The sequence below is a fragment of the Hyaena hyaena genome, unplaced genomic scaffold (assembly GCF_003009895.1).
Source record: "Hyaena hyaena isolate Hyena2069 unplaced genomic scaffold, ASM300989v1 scaffold_321, whole genome shotgun sequence".
NCBI lineage: Eukaryota > Metazoa > Chordata > Mammalia > Carnivora > Hyaenidae > Hyaena > Hyaena hyaena.
Window position 1 is genome coordinate 445,363 of NW_024080953.1, and position 20,136 is coordinate 465,498.

The window sequence follows — 20,136 nt, forward strand, 5'->3', positions numbered from 1 at the left end:
GTTTTTAGTTACTATGTAAACAGAGCAAAGAGATATTTTATTTAAGTAAAAAATGAATTTATTCAGGAAGAGTAGAGGAATTATAGTTTGGGACAAGCAAGCTATGGTGAACCATAAGCAAGCCTGAAAAGACAAAGGGAAGGTCAGCTCTTATTTTGCTTTAGGAGGAAATTAGGGAGTGTTTTGTTTAAAGCAAAAGTTTATTGGAGAAGAACAAGAGTTTGAGTTTGTGGTGGTTTCTGATTGGCTGCAAATGGTAGTATGTTGTCACTAGAGCAGGGAGAGCTCTTCCTTCCTATTTTTAAAGACAGGAGATAAATTTCCCATGTGAAAAGTGCTCTCCTTTGTTGAAATAATTCTTCCTTCTTCCTGCTGGTTATGTAGACTACAATGAGTGGTATGGGCATAACAGCTCCCCCTTCAGGGCTTCTTTGCTCCATGGTAAGGGAGGTTTTCTTTATTTTCACAACTCTGACATGTCAACCTTTGGGCTGTAATTGTCAAATGTATTGACAAATTGTAATGTCAGATTTGTCAATTGACAAATGTAAATGTCAAACTGCATTTTTATATGTTACATACATGTTGTTTTATACAGTTGCTTTTTAAATCAGTAGGGAGAAGGAAGGAGAGGAAATATGTAATAATACTGTCTTTATAAGTATCTACATAATTATTTTTATTGGCACTTTTTGTATTTTGTGTGTGGAATTAAAATACTGTTTTGGGTCACTTTTTTCCAACCTGAAGAATATTCTTTAGTATTTTTTATAAGGCAAATTTGCCTAGAAAAGAATTGTTTTAGTTTTTGTTTATATGAAAATGTCTTTATGATGCCTTTATTTTAGAAAGATAGTTTCCTTTATGTAATATTTTTGCTTGACAGGTTTTTTTTTTCCTTTCAGCTGTTAGAATATATCATTTCATTGCATGCTAGCTTTCATTGTTTTTGATAAGAAGTCAGCTCTTAATCTTATTGGGTTTCTCTTGTATATGATACATTGCTTTTCTGCTGCTGCTTTCAAGATTTTCTCTTGTTTTTTTTTACATTTATACTATGATGCATCTGGGTTGGATATTTCTGTGTTTATTTTACTTGGAGTTTGTCGTAGACTCTAAGTCTAAAGTCTTCTCTCAGCCAGCAAGAGAGTGAACTCAGGATTAAAATAGGAGAGATGGCTAATGTCTTTGGGAAGAGACAAGAGCCCCGAATAAGGGTCCTTGCCCTGTTTATATTAGGATCAGAAGGCTTACAAACATAGTGATGGACATGCACAAAGACACAATGAAACTGTGAACATTAACTTGGGGACGTCAGGGAAAGGGGGTCTTGAAGATATTTGGGGTTGGAGGTTTGGGTTAATACAAAACAAAATCCTGGTGCAGGGCAGTTGGGTGGAAGGTAGTGTACAGAGGACATGAGGTACCTCCTCTGTTTATCTTAGCTAGCCTAGGGAATGAGACAGATAGGGCAAATAACTTCAGGGTTAATAAGACACCCTTTCTTTTATGAATCATCTCCACTCTGGGCAGCTTCACTCACAGCACAGAGCAGCCGTCCATAGCCCAGTTTACCTGTTTACCTAACTTGGTCCTTTCTTCCTGTGAAAGCAGCTTTCTGCTATAGTACTAAATTGGGGGGTGTTTTTTGCCCTGAACGCCTAATCTTGCTTACCTCATATACCTTTATATTGGAGGCCTTTGGCCCCCTCTCTATTCTGGGTGCCTTTGAACCCCCCCTATCCTGAGGGCCTTTGCCCCTTCCTGCTCTATCCTGAGGTCCTAATCTTGTTTACCCAAGCTCTGATGTGAGCATACTATGGCTTTGTACTTCTCTATGCCTTGTGAACCCATTGGTGTAAGCCTGGGGAAATCCTAAGCTTATTCCCCGCAGGAGTTCACTTAGTCTCTTGTTGCACATCATAGTTCTCACATTTCTCTGAGGTCTGTTAAATTTTCCTCCTTTTCTTTTTTATCCTCTCAGATTTGCATAGTCTCTATGGATATATTTTCATGTTTGCTGTTTCTTCTGACAGCTTGCATCCAGTGTTGAGCTCTGTAGTAAATTATCCCTTAGTTATTATACTCTTTACTTTCAGAATTTCCATTTAGCTCTTTTTTTAAATCATTTCTTTCCCTTTACTCTTTTTCTCTTCTTGCTGAAACATTGTCATCATACCTTCCTTTAATTCATTTAGCATAGTTTTCTTTTGTACTTTGACTGTATTTGTATACATTGAGGTCTTTGGTATTCCCAACATCTGGAACCTCTCAAAGTTCTTTTGCATGTTTTTCCCCTTGTGTTTGCGGCACACTTTCCTGTTTCTTTGCATGTCTCATAGTTTTTATTGTTGTTGTTGAACCCTGGATATTTTAGATAATATATTGTAACATTTGTGAATATTGATTTCTCCTTTCCTTCCCCCCCTCTTTCTATTCTCTTGATTCTTTCTTGGAAATCATAGAAGATACTTAAGATTGTACTTAATGTAAGAATATAGAAAGTAAAAGTGTCTATGATTAAAGTTCTTGGATGGTGTACAATCTGGTTTGTACGCTCAATGGTCTCTTTTCTTTTGGTTGTGAGTTGTTGTAAATAAATGAAGTTTCAATATAAATGAGTATTATCACATTTAGACATTTTTCCAAATGCTGAGACCTTTGTTTTCATTATAAAGTTTACATTTATAGCTTTGTTCCTTTTGTAATGCAATAGTTTAGTTAATGAATGGTACCTCTTTCTTTTAGGTTACACCTATGTTTGAGGATTGGACTACTATTGATTGGTATCGATTTTTCTGTTTGTGGGAGAAGTTGCCAATTTCTATGAAACGGGTGGCAGAGTTAGTGGGAGTTGAAGAAGCATTCTTGGCTCGCTGTGTGAAAGGAAAAGTAGTAGCCAGAACTGAGAGACAGCATCGCCAGATGGCCATCCATAAAAGGTAAGTATTAAGGAGCCTAGACAATCCAGTATTTAACATAGTTTTGGGTATATAATAGATGTTTATTGTAGTCACTTTCATTATTATGAAAATCAAATTTTTGGCTGAGTATGGTAAAAATTTTCACTTTCCTGTATTTACTGAATTGATATTTTAGTTTGTCTCTTGATACTTATACTTTAGAAGCCATTATAGATGAAGACCTTTTAAAGTATTTAAACTTTTAAATATTTTCTTACTTGAAAATGTGAATTAGAATGCCAACTTAGTGTAGCTTCATGTGAGGATATGCTTTGTATCATTATTATAATACGATATTATAATGGCTTGGGGGAAGAGCCATTAAAAGATTCAAATGGGGAAATTGAATCATTTAGCTTCTTTAAAATCTAATAAAATTATTTTTCTTAATGGTGGTCTCTAGTATATCATTTACAACATAATCAAGTGTGAAATTGTAAGGATTTATATACTTGGATTATTTGTGGCACTATGACCTTTCAAGTCAAAACTGGTTTTCATTAGCAAATTATGCTATTTTTTTTGAAATATGAGTAGATCATGTAACTGTGTATCAGATGTTCTTTTAAATTTTTATGCCATTATATTTCTTGAACCAATCTTATTTCTTGCAATTACTTAGCAATATTGAAATATGGAGATCTTTCTGTTATATAGGTATTAGTTCCTTGATATGCTATGTCAGAATTTGACAAACATTGAACTCAGTCTTCATCCACTAATCCTATATCCTATTAGGAATCTTCTCAGAGTGTATAAATCTTCTCTTGCCTTTTTGATTCTCAGCATGTGTTATATTTTCATTGTAGACGTAAGTGATCTCTTATACACTTTTTGTGATTTACTTTCCAGGTTTTTTACCAGTCTTGTGCTATTAGATTTAATCAGTGAAGTTCCCTTAAAGGAGATTAATCAGAAATATGGATGCAGTCGTGGACAGATTCAATCTTTACAACAGTCAGCAGCTGTTTATGCAGGTCAGTTAAACAAAGGTTTCCACATTTATTTAAGACTCTGTGGTTTGAAGTCAAGTTAAGATTTTTTTTTTCATATTCCATTTTATTTTAGGCTTCTCTAAAAGTGAGGGAATCATGTAAAGTCATAATTGTATTTAGTGCTTGATTATCTTAATGACATTGGCTCTTCTGGCTGCTTTATTTCGTGAGGGAATAACTATCAAGCTGAGCAACCTTTCCTTGAAGAAAATATCAATAGGAGCTTCACTTTTTGTACTCTTTTTGGCACTTTAATATTTAAATCAGCTCTCTTATTTTCTTATTTTTCTCTAGATGAAAGAGTCCCTCACTTGTTCTGAGAGTTCTCTCTTCCTTAAAAAAAAGAAGGGAGGGAAGATAGAATGAGAGAGAGGAATGAACTAGAGTGGGGGATTTTTGTGTATTTTGTGTTAACATGCTCTGCCTCAGTTTTTTTTCAAATATCAAGTTCATGACTAAGAATAAATGAGATGACCTTTAATGTGTTTAACCCATTTATTGAACAATTAACTGGGCCCTTAACATGTGTCTGCTTTCTTGTTAACGTACACTTTGTGCCTTTGTGCCTCTTAAACTTTACAATTATGCAGGTAAAACAAAACAAAACAAAATAAAAGATACAGCAAATCAAAAGTATCTAAAGAAACAGAATTATTTGTAAAAAATTAAAAGAAACTTTTTTATGTTTATTTTTGAGAGATTGAGAGAAAGACAGAGTATGAATGGGGAGGGGCAAAGAAAGAAAAAGACAGAATCTGAAGCAGGCTCCAGGCTCCAAGCTGTCAGCACAGAGCCTGATGTGGGACTAGAAACCACGAACCCAGAGATCATGACCTGAGCGAAGTCAGACGCTCAACCAACTGAGCCACCCAGGCGCCCCAAGAATTTTTAATTCAATAAATATTCTATCATTATTCTAGGGATGATTACAGTATTTTCCAACCGCCTGGGGTGGCACAACATGGAACTACTACTTTCCCAATTTCAGAAGCGTCTTACATTTGGCATCCAGAGGGAGCTGTGTGACCTGGTCCGGGTGTCCTTACTTAATGCACAGCGAGCCAGGTTCTTCTATACTTCTGGCTATCTTACTGTGGCAGATCTTGCCAGAGCAAATATTGTGGAGGTGGAGACTGTTCTGAAAAATTCTGTGCCCTTTAAAAGGTAAGAAAGTCCCCCTGACCATTAGTTATTGAATAAAAATTATGTCTATTTATAAATAATACAAAATGTACTAAAATATTTTTTCTTAGATAGTATCATGATATACCTGGTGTAACTGGAAGAAAATGAGACTGCTTTTTTCCTCTAGAATTATTGTCATTGTGTGTGTGTGTGTGTGTATGTACATATACATACGTGTGTGTATACACACATATATTTAAATTGAAGTATAGGTGACACACAATGGTGCATTAGTTTCAGGTGTACACATAGTGATTTGAAAGGTCCATATGTTATGCTTTGCTCACTACAAGTATGACTACTATCTTTTGCCATAAAATGCTATTAAATACCATTGATTATATTCCCTATGCTATACATTTTTAAAATATAATTTATTGTCAAATTGGCTTTCATACAACACCCAGTGCTCATCCCAACAAGTGCCCTCCTTAGTGCCTATCACCTACTTTCCCCTCTACCCAACTCCCGATCAACCTTAGTTTGTTTTCAATATTAAAGAGTCTTTTATGGTTTGCTTCCCTCCTCTGTTTGTAGCTATTTTTCCCTTTCCCCTCCCCCATGGTCTTCTATTAAGTTTCTCAGGATCCACATATGAGTGAGAATATGATACCTGTCTTTTTCTGGCATTTTCACTTAACATAATACCCTTCAGTTCCATGCATGTTGCTGCAAATGGCCAGATTTCATTCTTTCTCATTGCTAAGTAGTATTCCATTATATATATAAAGCACATCTTGATCCATTCATCAGTTGATGGACATTTAGACTCTTTCCATAATTTGGCTATTGTTGAAAGTGCTGCTGTAAACATAGGGGTACATGTGCCCCTATGCATCAGCACTCCTGTATCTCTTGGGTAAATTCCTATCAGTGCTATTGCTGGGTCATAGGGGAGTTCTGTTATTAACTTTTTGAGGAACCTCCACACTGTTCTCCAGTTGCATTCCCACCAATAATGTAAGAGTTCCCGTTTCTCCACATCCTCACCAGCATTTGTAGTTTTCTGAGTTGTTCATGTTAGCCACTCTGACCATTATGAGGTGGTATCTCTGTGGTTTTGATTTGTTTTTCCCTGATGAAGAGTGACATTGAGCAGCGTTTCATGTGTCTGTCAGCCATCTGGATGTCTTCTTTGGAGTAGTGTCTGTTCATGTCTTCTGCCCTTTCTTCACTGGCTTATTTGTTTTTCAGGTGTGGAGTTTGGTGAGTTCCTTCTAGATTTTGGATATTAGCCCTTTATCTGATATGTTATTTGCAACTATCTTTTCCCATTTTGTCAGTTGCCTATTAGTTTTGTTGATTGTTTCCTTTGCAGTGCAGAAGCATTTTATCTTGATGAGGTCCCAATAGTTCATTTTTGCTTTTATTTCCCTTGCTTCTGGAGATGTGTTGAGTAAGAAATTGCTGCAGCTGAGGTCAATGAAGTTGTTTCTCGCTTTCTCCTCTAGGGCTTCGAGGGTTTCCCGTCTCACACTTAGGTCTTTCATCCATTTTGAGTTTATTTTTGTGTATGGTGTAAGAAAGTGGTCTAATTTCTTTTTCTACATGTTGCTGTCCAGTTCTCCTAGCACCATTTGCTAAACAGATTATCTTTTTTTCATTGGATACTCTTTCCTGATTTGTCAAAGGTTAGTTGGCTATACATTTGTGGGTCCAATTCTGGGTACTCTATTCCATTGGTCTATGTGTCTGTTTTTGTGCCCATATCATACTGTCTTGATTATAGCTTTGTAGTAGAGCCTAGAGGCTAAAGTCTTGGATTGTGATGCCTTCCACTTTGGTTTTCTTCTTCAATATTACGTTAGTTATTCAGGGTCTTTTGTGGTTCCATACAAATTTTAGGATTGTTTGTTCTAGCTTTGAGAATGCTAGTGCAATTTTTATTGGGATTGAATTGAATGTGTAGATTGCTTTGGGTAGTATTGACATTTTAATAGTATTTATTCTTCTAATCCATGAGCATGGAATGTTTTTCCATTTCTTTGTGTCATCTTCAATTTTCTTCATAGCTTTCTATAGTTTTCAGCATACAGATCTTTACATCTTTGGTTAGGTTTATTCCTAGGTATTTTATGGTTCTTGGTGCAATCTCTTTCTGTTGCTTCAATATTGGAGTATAGAAATGCAACCTATTTCTGTACACTGATTTTGAACCCTGCGACTTTGCTGAATTCATGTATCAGTTTTAGCAGTCTTTTGGTGGAGTCTTTCAGGTTTTCCATGTAGAATATCATGTTGTCTGCAAAAAGTGAAAGTTTGACTTCTTCTTTGCCAGTTTTGATGCCTTTTATTTCATTTTGTTGTCTAATTGCTGATTCTAGGACTTCCGACATTATGTTAAGCAACAGTGGTGAGAGTGGACATCCCTGTTGAGTTCCTGATCTCAGTGGGAAAGCTCTCAGTTTTTCCCCATTGAGGATGATATTAGCTCCGGGCTTTTCATATAAGGGTTTTATGATATTTAATTATGTTCCTTTCTATCCCAACTTTCTTGATGATTTTTATTAAGGATCCCCCTACTTCTCCATCATGTTGGCCCCTTCTCCCCATATGCTGTACATTTTATGCCTGTGATTTAATCATTCCATAATTGAAATCCTCTATCTCTCACTCCCCTTCAACCATTTTGCCTATCCCTCTGGCTCTCCCCTCTGGCAACAATCAGTTTGTTCCTTGTAGTTATGGGTCTATTTCTGCTTTTTTTTTGTTTCTTTAGATTCTACATCTTGGTGAAATCATATGGTATTTGTTTTTCTCAGTCTGACTTATTTCACGTGGCATAATACCCTCTAGGTCTATCCATGTTGTCAGAAATAGCAAGATCTCATCCATTTTTATGGCTGAGTAATATTCTGTCACATATTTATGATACATGATATGTGATATGTATGTATATGACATCTATATCCCTTTATCCATGGACACTTCGGTTGCTCCTATTCCCTGATGTTGTAAATAATGCTGCAGTGAACATAGAGGTACATCTATCTTTTCAAATTAGTGTTTTCATTTTCTTTGGGTCAATATTCAGTAATAGAATTAATGAATTGTATGGTATTTTTATTTTAATTTTTTGATTAAAAAAAATGCTGTTTTCTACAGTGTTTGGTCCAATTTACATTCTCACCAGTAGTGCACAAGAGTCCCTGCTCTAATGTAGGGTGCATAGATATTTACAAATGTTATATCCTCTTGTTGGATTAATCCCATTATTGTTATATAATGTTCTTTGTTTCTTATTACAGCCTTTGTTTAAAGTCTGTTTTGTGTGATATAAGTATTGCTGCCCTCGCTTTTTTTTTTTTTTTTGCTTTTATTTGCACAGAATATCTTTTCCCATCCTTTCACTTTTAATCTGTGTGTATTTAGGTGTGACATGAGTCTTTTGTAGGCAGCATACAAATGGGTCTTGTTTTTTAATCTATTCCACCATTCTATAAATTTATGGGAGAATTAGGTCTATTTTTATACCTAAAGTAATTATTGATAAGTATTTACTTATTGCCCTCTTGTTAATTGTTTTCTGGTTGTTTTGTAGTACTGTGTTTTTCTTCTTTTGTTGTCTTTCCTTTGATGACTTTCTGTCATGTTAAGTTGATTGTCTTTAGTTTTTGTATACCCATTATAGATGTTTTTTTCTTTACTATGAGGCTTATATATAACATGTTAAATATATAGCAGTCTATATTAAGTCAGTTACGTAAATTTGTATATATTCTAAAAGAACATTTTTCACACCCCCCATTTTATCTATATATTTTCATATCTTTTTATTCATAATTTTCTTAGCTCTGATTATGGCCTTTTCTTTTGAACTTAAAGAAGTGCCTTTAACATTTCTTGCTTTTAACATCATCCTAGTGATGATGAACTCCTTTAACTTTTGGTTTTTAATCTCTCCTTCAGTTGTGAAGGATAACCTGGCCATGGAGAATATTCTTCATTGTAGGTTTTTTTCCTTTCAGCTCCTTAAATATATCATGTCACTCTCTTTTGACTTATAATATTTCTGCTGAAAAATCTGATAGCCATAAGTGGTTTCCCTTATATGTAATTTTTTTCTGTCTCTTGCTCCTTTTAAAATTTCTCTTTATTTTTAACCTTTGACATTTTAATTATGCATCATGGTGTGGAACTCCTTGAGTTCATCTTGTTTGGAATTCTCTGTCCTTTCTAAACCTAGATGTTTATTTTCTTCCCCCAAGTTAAGGAAATTTTCAGCTATTATTTCTTCAGATAAATTTTCTGCCTCCTACCTTCTCTCTTCTAGGACCCCTATAAATGAATATTTGTTCTTGATGTCATCCCAGAGATTGCTTAACCTATCCTCATTAAATTTTTTTTCTATTTGCTGTTCAGCTTGAGTGCTTTTTATTGCCTTGTCTTTTAGATTGCTAATCATCTCTTCTCATCCCCTAATCTATTGTTGATTCCCTCTGGTGTATTTTTCATATCAGTTACTATATTCTTCAACTTTGGTTCTTTCATATATTTTCTAACTCTTTCTTGAAGTTTTCAATGAGTTTTTCCACTGTTGTCTCCAAGCCTGTGAAGATCTTTAAGATCATTACTTCAAACTCCTTTTCAAGTATACTGTTTCTCTAGGTTTCATTTAGTTCTTTTTCTAAGGTTTTGTCTTGTTCTTGTGTTTGGAGTATATTTCCTCCATCTTGCTTGACTTTCTATGTTTGTTCCTTTGAATTGAGTAGAACAGCTACTTCTAAACTTGAAGGAAAGGTATTGTGTATGTCATTCCCTGTGTAGTCTGTGCTGAGTAACTTTGGCTACCTGGCTGGATCTGTGGCTGATATGGGCGTGGAGTCCCAGGTACTCCATGTTTGAGCTGCCCTGATAGGATGGCTGGAACTAAAGTGGGCTTGGACCTGGTGGTCCCAGAGCTCTCTGTGGATAGGGTGCTCTGGCAGGAGAGCTATCGCTGAAGTTGGTGAAGGTTGGAGCAGTCTCTGGGCTCCCCATAAGAGGATGGCCTGGCTGGATAGCTGAAGCTGAAGTGAACATGGGCCAGGGCTGTTAGGGGCTTTCCACCCACAGGGTGCCCTTGATGGACAGTGAAAGATATAAGTTGGGGTGTCAAGGGGGCACTTCACACAAGGGATGCCCTGACAGGGTGGGTGTGGGTGAGGGTGTCCTGGAGTGCTCTTTTCTGGGGTGTGTTAGCAAACTGTCTGTAGCCAAAGTAGTGTGGACCTGGGTCTGGAGTACTTTATGCCTGTGCCACCTTGTTGCAGTGGCTGGAGCTATCATGAGTACTAACCAGGGGTGTTCTGGTGGGCACTACACTGGTGCTACCTTGGTGGGATGACTTGGTGGGATGGCTGGGGTTGGTACTACCTTGGTGGGATGGCTGGGCTAGGGGTCTGGGGCTTATTGAAGTGGTAGGCCAACTAGGGCACCTGAACCCTGCTTCTGTCTGGGCTATCAAGGTTGAGAGGGAACATAAACTGTGACACTTGCAGCCCCTCTGACCTGGAAAGGGTTCCAGCAGCTCCCCGACCAATTCTCAAAGTTCTAGATCTAGTTTCTCTTTTTGTTCTAATTGCTATTTGTACTTCTGTATTATGCTAAGTCTACTATCACTGTGATTATGCCTCTTATGAATGCCCAGAACTTTATTGATCAAAATTACTAACATCAGTATTAGGAAAAATCTACATCACCCATCTCCTCATATGACACAGTAAGAAAGACACAGCATTACTTCTGTTAGACATCAAAAATGTCTAACATAAATTTAATTGTAAGGAAATGTCAGACAAACCTAGATTGAGAGACACTACACAAAATATTTGGCTAGTACTCTTCAAAAATATCAAGGTCATGAAAAACAAAAACTGAGAAACTCTTTCTAATTAAAGGGAGATAAAGAGAGATGACAACTAGATGTACCACCTTATTCTAGATTAGATTAGAACAAGAACAGAAGTGGAACAGTTGGTGAAACTTGAATAAGGTGTATAGATAAGAGATAGCATTGTATTAGTGTTAATTTTCTGATTGGAAACTGGTATATCTGGCACCTGGCCACCATTTCCTTTTAGTACTCAGTACACGAGAGTCAGAAAACCCATTTTGATTGTCTCAGTTTGCCATTAACAAAAATTCACAATAAATTACCCATGCATATGTATTTTCATATTGTTGGTAATGTTTCTTCAGAGTAAATTCTTGGACATGGGATTTCAAAAGGTAAGTGTTCATGTGGGGTTATTAGATTCCAGATTGCCCTGCAGAAGGGTTGTACCAGGTTACATTCTCACTGACCTATTACCCCACAACCTCACCAACAGAACCCTATGTTAGAGTTTTCATTTTACCAGTCTGATAGATGAAAAATTGTATCTCAATATGGTTTTAATGTGTATTTCTCCTATTGTGAGTGATGGTGGATAACTCTTCATGTGTTTCAGGATTATTTTTTTTTGTATCCTATAAATTATCTGGATATGTCTTTTCTTGTTTCTACTGTGTTTGTTCTTTTCCCTCTCCTTTTTATTTTATTTTTTAAAAAATGATCATTTATTTTAATAGAGAACGAACAAGGGAGGGGCAGAAAGAGAATCCCAAGCAGGTTTCATGCTGTCACTGCAGAGCCTGTCACAGGGCTCTATCTCAGGGACCCTGAGATCATGACCTGAGCCTAAATCAAGAGTCAGACACTTAACATACTGGGCTACCCAGGTACCTTTCCCTCTCCTTTAAAAGAAACTTCTTCTTAAATTGATTAGAGTTCTTAGCTGTTTATTTTATATGTATTTACAAAAATTTTCTCAAAATGTATAAAATGTCTTTTGACTTTTATTACATTATTTTTGCCATGCAAAATTTTTTCTATTGATTTTTTTTATCAGTCTTTTTTTTTTTTTGGCCTTTGAATTGTCATAGTTAGAAAAATTTGTTTACTGATTTTAAAAAGGAATTCATTCATGTTTTCTTCTAGTATTTGTAGATTTGCATTTAGATTCCTGATGTATTTAGAATTTAATTTTGTGTATAGTATAAAGTCTGGATCTAATTTTATCTTTTATCCAGTGGCTCCCATTTATAAAAAGATTTATCTTTGAATTAGTGATTTGAGATGCCATCTTCATCATATACCAAATACCCATAAATAATAAGGTTTATTTCTGAACTTTCGATTTTATATGCTATTCTTTTTGTCAATTCATGAGCCAGTACCATACTTTTAACTATAAAGGTCATATAGTATGTTTAAATCTCTGATAGGGCACGTCCTTCTCATAGTTTTTCAGTATTTTTTTTTTTTTTTTGGTGATTCTTGCATATTTGCCCATATGAAAGTTAAAGTGCTTGTTGACATTAATTGGAATTGGATTGAAATTTAACTTAGAATTGATATCTTTATATTTTGTGTCAATCTATCCAAAGATAGATACATGTTTGAATTTAATCTAGTCTTTGTGATTTTCAAGCATTTTCAAAAGGTTTTCTCATTATAGGTTTTCAGAAGTTTTAAGTTTTTCTCACATAGGTTTTATACATTTCTTGTTAAAGTTATTCCTACTTAATCTTTATTGTTATTTTAATTGGTTACTTTTTTTTCTATTATGTCTTCTACATAGTTATTTGAGTATATGAAAGCTGTTTTGTATAGTTTTTATCCTATTTTCTAAATTCTTTTATTGTTTGAATTACTTTTATCATTGATTGTCTATAATTTTCCAGGTATATCGGCACACCATCTGCAAATAGTTATTATACTTCTTCTGTAGGAACTTGTATGCTTTTAATTGATTTCTCTTATCTAATTGTGTTAGCTGCTACCTCTAATAGGTAGTAGTATTGGGGAAAGTAGTAATAGATATTGGGCATTGTTGCTTTGTTTGTGATCTTAGTGGCAATGCCTCTGGTGTTGCTTCAGTAGGATACTGTTTTCAGGACTATGGTGTGTATGTATGTATTATCATTTTAAGAAAATCCGTTTAATTGCAATTTTCTTGAATATTTTTGTCATGATTGGGTATGGAATTTTGTCAAAGCATTTTCCAGTATTTCTGGAGATAATCATAGGGTTTTTTTTTTCTATTAGCATAGTACATTATGTTAATAGATTTCCTAATATTGAATCAGTCTTATATTATAAAATAAGTTTAATTTGGTCATTTGATTTTTTTACATGATGTTTGATTCTGTTTGCTAATATTTAATATAGTATAATTTCCATAATATAGAATCTATTATTTTACCCTAAGAACATTGATATTTTATCAGTTAGTTAGCTTGGCTGAACTCAAACTCTAAACTTTGTCTTCCTATAATGGACAGTAATTCCAATCTCTGTTCAGTTGTTTAGACTTTTAACTGACTGCTTAGAGTCATCCCATACTTGCATAGATTAGAGGTCAGCCAAATATTTGAACAGATTTATTTGAAGAATTTGGGGGTTTTCGTTCTCTGATCTCTCATGTCTGGACTTTCTCTGTTAATTTTATATCTCCTATAGTTATTCTGAGCTCTTTTTCAAATTCTGTCAATCAATAAACTCCAGGCTTTTATTCAAGTTTTTAGTTATCCCCTTTCAGTTTCTCCTTTCTTTTGGTCACTCTCCACTTCCTTTAACTATTTTGTCCAGAGTTAATGTTATGTAGGAGGATTTGTTTCAGTGAAAGTTTTATGACACTATTTAAAACGGTTTCTGCTTAATCTGTTTTAGTGAGGTCTTCTCTAATTTTATTATTTGAAAATTGCAGAATCCCCTAGTGCTTCATTTTTGTATGCAATTCTTATCATCAGTTGACATAGAATGCATTCTAACATTTGTTTTCTGGTTTCCCAATTAAAATGTAAGCTCTAAGAAAGCAGAACTTTCCCTCTTGTTCAGTGCTATTTCTTTACTTCCTAGAAGAAATCAGTTAAGTGGTTAATAAATATTTCTGTATGCATGAATGAATCAATGCATTAATTTATTTCTTTTCCTATATCCTTGTTTAGTGCCCGAAAGGCAGTGGATGAGGAAGAGGAAGCAGTTGAAGAACGTCGGAATATGAGAACTATTTGGGTGACTGGCAGAAAAGGTTTAACTGAAAGGGAAGCAGCAGCTCTTATAGTAGAAGAAGCCAAAATGATTCTGCAGCAGGACTTAGCTGAAATGGGAGTGCAATGGAATCCATATTCCCTTTCAACTTCTAATACACACTCATCAACCAGCAGTGAGCCAGAAGTAAAAGAACAGAAACTTACACCCCAAACTAAGAGATCCTGTAAAAGATTAACATCAAAGAAAAAAAGTAACTCAGTGTTTAGTGATTCTTCTGCTAACCAGTCACCAAATACAGTGCAAGATTTAGATAAAAGTGAAGAGCATAGAAATTCCTCTTATTACAAGTTACAGAGTGGGAATCAAGAATCCCAAGTACATTCCGTTTCCAGAGCAAGAAAACGGGCTTCTTTGAATAAAAGTAAAGAAAAGCTAGTAACCTCTCTGAATGAGGGAAAAGCAAGCACTAAGAATGTTGTTCAAACTCTCTTATTTAAGAAAACAAAAAAAGAATCTTTGAGTTTCAGTTCAGAAAAGATGAGAACCGCCTCTCGATCTTGGAAACATAGTAAGCGTCTAACACAATCCAGAGACAGCAGCCCTGTTAAAGACACTGGGATGTATAGAATAGATTTACAGGAGAAAACTATATCTAATCCTGTTCATTGTGAGGACTCATTTACCTTAGATGAAAAGAATATGGAATTTAGAAGTCCAGAGCCCTTTATTAAAAATGTATCTTTCTGTGCTGAGGGAAAAAATAGCAAAGCATCATTCCCATCACAAACAGAACAAAGTTCAAAGAACAAAACAAAAACTAAAAATATTCTTGTGGAACATTTTATCACACGATCCCAGAGTAAAAAAGTGATTTGTCATCCCACTAGTACAGTTAGTGAAAATGGAGGAGCATTAGCGTTTGTTGAGTCAGAAAAAATAAACAAAGTACTGATGATACAAAGTGATTCAAAAAACCAGAATGTTTACGTAAAATACCATGACACCCATTCAATTAACCAGTGCCCAGAAAAACAGTCTGATAAACAAACAAACACTTATGCCAAACAGAAAAAAATAATAGAGAAACAAATGATCTGTGAGACAGGCAGTAGTTATATGAATAGAGACTCAAATGTTATTATCAAGTGTGGAAGTACGAAGTTTAATGGTGAGGAAAATAAATCAAATAATTTTCAGGTATCAGGAGATAATATAAGCAGCACTGAGATACTCAGTAGAATACATCCCCCAACTGGAGCATTTGGTAAATCAGGAGGCCAGCATGAGGATTTTCTAAATTCCTCTAGAATACAAGAAAAAAAGGAAGCTTATGCAACAGACAAAACCAAAAATAATTGTGTTTCTGACGTAGATTTAGGTGTTTGTGAATTTGAAGATAGTTTCTACCTGGATACTCAGTCAGAGAAAATAATACAACAGATGGCAACTGAAAATTCCAAACAAGAGGGAGCAAAGGATGTCAACCTGGAAACAGAGACGATACTGAAGAGCTTAGAAAAACAGAGCTCTGTGAACTCTTTTCAGAATGAGATTCATACTACTTTTCCTAGTGAACGACATTCTTCAGAAGTGACAAATATAGATCATTTGGAGTGTAAGGCTGTAGATACTGTGAAACAAGGCACTGATTCACATCGAGTTGATGTTCTGACTCCAGAAAGCTCAATTTTTCATTCTCCAATACTCTTGAGGGAAAATGGCCCTTGTTTTAAAGGGAATGAACTTTCTGTCACTGACTCTCAATTAAATAGTTTTCTCCAAGGTTATCAAACACAAGAAGCTATGAAACCAGTTATACTACCTCCTCCCAGTGGTGTAGAAGTAGAATGTCTACCAGTTCCTGAAACAAGCTTGAATTTGAGTGATAGTTTACTATTTGACAGTTTCAATGAAGACTACCTAGTGAAAGAACAACCACCTGATATACAAGCAAAAGAACCCCTGTCTTCTGAACTAACGTCAAACTGTTTCAGTCATTCTCTGTGTCTACAACCAGAGGGCCAACTTAGAAAATCAAATATGAATGAGAATCAAGATAATCAGCAACAGCTGACTTGTGTCAGTGATGAATCTCTTTTATTTTCAGAAATAGACTCTGCTCAGATGGTTGAAGCTTTGGACAATGTAAATATATTTCCTGTCCAAGAGAAACATAATACCACAGTGTCTCTTAGAGCATTAGAACTAAGTGATCCAGTGACTGTAGGTAATGATTATCCACAAAGAGAAGTAATTGGAAGAGATAGAGATGAAAGATCTCAAAAATCCAAATTAACTGAGACAGGGCAAAATAATTCGCTCATATGGTCAGAGGCATCATTTGATTTAAGTCCAGGACTACAAAGAATTTTAGATAAAGTGTCCAGTCCTCTAGAAAATGAAAAGCAAAAATTAGCCACTACAAACTTGTCTAGTTTAAAAGAAGAAAATACAGAGTTAAATGGCAAACAAAAAGTGATTTCAAATTTGGAGCCAAATCAAGTGCCAGGAATTTCATTTTCCCCTAATGTTGAAATAAAGAGCAAGATTGGAGCTCCGGAGAACAGTGCCCTTCATGGTGAAACCTCACCCCTCTTGCCTTGGAAAGAGAGCTGTATACTTGATGATAACGGATTCATTCCTCCTACACCCATCCCAGCATCTGCTTCTAAGCTAGCAGTTCCAAGTATTCTTGGAACATCTTCTGTAAAACTTCAGAAAATGCATAGTGTTTTACAAGTTGGTAAAAGTGACTCATTTGGCTCATCTTCAGATATTAAAAACCAAGATTTAAGTTCGGAAAGTAGAAATGGTTTAAAAGAGGATAGTCCTAATGGAGACCGGAGTTTTTCACTGCAGTTGTCACAGGATGGATCACAGTTAACTCCAGCCTCATGCAGCCCAGAAAGCTTGGCCATAATTGATGTTGCAAGTGACCAAACTCTCTTTCAAACATTCATTAAGGAATGGCAATGCAAAAAGAGATTTTCCATCTCTCTGGCTTGTGAAAAGATCAGTAACTTGACGTCTTCTAAAAGTTCTGCTATTGGTGGTAGGTTTAAGCAAGGTAAGAATAGTTTCTTTAATTTTTCATATTTTCATGTTTATATGTAAAATGGTGAATTGGGATGAATGTACTAAATTTATTCCAATTTAATTAAAATTTATTCTATATGGGTTTACCTGTAGAACTGCCTTACCATTCAGTGCAACTAGATTAATAATAGTTGCCATCTGGTATAAGTGATGGGTGACTCCAGAACACGTGGGTGACCACCGTTTTATAGCTGTGGTCTAATCAGGCCTGTGTTTGCCTCTTTTCTTCAAATCCCTCAAGAGCCTTCCCACACTAGCTCCCCACCCTAGGCTGTCCACAGCAGTCTTGTCTCTCAGGACATGGACAGAGCAGCCAAGCCTATTGCTGCTGCACCCACACTAGTTGTTGTGGCTGGCATGTGGGCCAGCACTGGAACAGTTTTTGGCAGCTTGATCATTGGGTATATCAGGAACCTGGCTCTCAAACAGCAGGTCTTTCTTCAGTGCTACACTGGGCTTTGCCATGGTCAGGCCATGGCACTCTTCGATTTAACTGTTGCCTTTCTTACCCTTTTCACTTTATGAGGCTTCATGTAGGTCACCTAACTGTCCCTGCTGCTTCAACTCCAGGCCATATCTGGTGCTGGACTGTGCTAAGCTTTCCCATTAAACACAAGGTTTCTTTAAAAAAAAAAAAAGCATATTTAATACATAATATAATATTTTATATAATATACAAATGTTAGAAAATAAGTTTGTAAAAACTAATGTATTTTGAACATGGATCACTATTTTTGGTATCTTAATGGAATAGCATGATGGTTTTTATTAATCATCAAGGCTTATGAATTATTTTCTATTGTAATATCCTTATTCACTTATATAATCACAAAAGTACATAGAAAATTGGCACTGTATTTTTAACAATGTACCTTAGCTACATTTTTCAGTCCGTATCTCAAGTAGACTTATAACCTTCACTGATGTTCATGAATTCTCTACCAAAATGTTGATCCCAAATCATCACAGAGGCCTTCCACATTTTAAGAGAATTGAACCTTTTGTCAAATAATGTCATATATGTATATTCCTGTCTTACTTCATGATAGTAAGGATTCTGTATAATGGGGAATAGCTGTAGTCAGCTTGACAGCCTACTGTGGAAATCAAAGATTTGATCAGATTTCTTAAATCTCTATATTTATGAATGAATTTGTTCATAAAAGTTTGAGTATTTGTCTGACCTGATTCAATTCATGGAACACATATTTTCCTTTTTAAATTTTTTAATTTGAGTATAATTGGTATACAATGTTATATTAGTTTTAGGTGTACAACATAGTGATTCGACAGGTTTATACATTTTACTATGTTCACCATGAGCATAGCTACCATCTGTCCCCATACATTGCTATTACAATATCACTCACTATATATTCCTTATGCTGTGTCTTTAATTCCCATGGCTTATTCATTACATAACTGGAAGCCTGTCTCTCCCTCTCTCTTTGTCCATTTTACCCAACCTTCTACCTCCCCTTCCTTCTAGCAATCATCAGTTTGGTCTCTGTATTTATAAGTCTGATTCTGCTTGTTTGTTTATTCGTTTATGTGTTTTTGTTTTAGATTCTACATATGAAATCATATGATATTTGCCTTTCTCAGTCTGACTTATTTCACTTAGCATAATACCCTGTAGGTCTATCCATGTTGCTACAAATGGCAAGTTCTCAACCCTTTTTATGGCACCAAAATATTTCATTGTATATGTATACCACATCTTCCTATTCATTTGTCTGTAGATGAACACTTAGGTCATGGAGCACATGTGTTAATGAAAAGTTTTATGTATGTTTTGTGTTGACTAGTACTTTCTATTTTTCATTCAACAAATATAAAATTGAACACATTCTTTGTGCAAGGGGTTAGAGGGATAAAATTGTTCACTTAAATGTAACAACTATGTGCCAGTTATTAGATTGGTTCTTGACCTGTATTTGTAAAGTTGGAGATGCATTATTTTAGAAAAAATGTTGACTCTGGATACAAAATCATATCTGATTCTTCACTAAGAAGTCAGATGCTTGATTTTTTTTGGAGTTTCTTAGTGTTAAGAATTGCTGAGTTCAGGAGTACCTGGGTGGCTTAGTTAGTTGAGTGTCCGACTTTGGCTCAGGTCATAATCGCACAGCTCATGGCTTCAAGACCCGTGTTAGGCTCTGTGCTGACAGCTGAAAGCCTGGAGCCTGCTTCAGATTCTGTGTCTCCATGTCTCTCTGCCTCTCACATTCTGTCTCTGTCTGTCTCTCTCAAAAATAAACATTAAAAAAAAAAGAAAAGAATTGATGATTTCACTACAAAATTTTTATAGTATGCCAGTGTCTTTGTTTCAGTTACAGCAATTCAAAATGCAGCTTTAAAAAAATTTAGTTAATACCCACTTTAGTCATTATTATAGATATATGTTAAGACATATTTGATAAATTTTTCAAAGTGACAGTTATTTTAATTGATAGGAAGCCTAGAAGATCTTACATATACCTAAAAATGACCATCCAAATAGTGCATATTGTAGGGATCTGGAAATTTTGCCAATCAAATAGTTTTTTGTTTTTTTTTTTATCATTATCACTGTTTTAACATTCAGTTTAATGGCTTTATTTTGAGATTTTTAACTATTTCACTTTTGACTTATTTAGTTAGCCTACCCCAGGAAACCCCTATTAGAGATGATGGAGTTCCTGTTAAAGGTTGTGATGACATCTTGGTGGTTGGTCTGGCAGTATGCTGGGGTGGAAGAGATGCGTATTATTTTTCATTGCAGAAGGAACAAAAGCATCCTGGTGAGTAATCACTATTTGGTTTAGTACCATATAATTTTAACATAATCTCTATTAGGATAGTGACTTGTTTGTTGAGGATAATTTCCTGATATTTA

At 35.3% G+C, this 20,136-nt stretch overlaps 1 protein-coding gene across 1 annotated transcript in view; it reads left to right on the forward strand.

Annotated features, from left to right (window-relative positions):
* Nucleotides 1-20,136, forward strand: part of POLQ (DNA polymerase theta) — a 118,363-nt gene that overhangs the window by 47,766 nt on the left and 50,461 nt on the right. Inside the window, exons 13-17 of the mRNA XM_039248868.1 lie at nt 2,749-2,942; nt 3,816-3,940; nt 4,879-5,122; nt 14,117-17,229; nt 19,898-20,041. Coding sequence (XP_039104799.1) covers nt 2,749-2,942; nt 3,816-3,940; nt 4,879-5,122; nt 14,117-17,229; nt 19,898-20,041 — 3,820 coding nt within the window. The remainder of the gene's footprint in view (nt 1-2,748; nt 2,943-3,815; nt 3,941-4,878; nt 5,123-14,116; nt 17,230-19,897; nt 20,042-20,136) is intronic.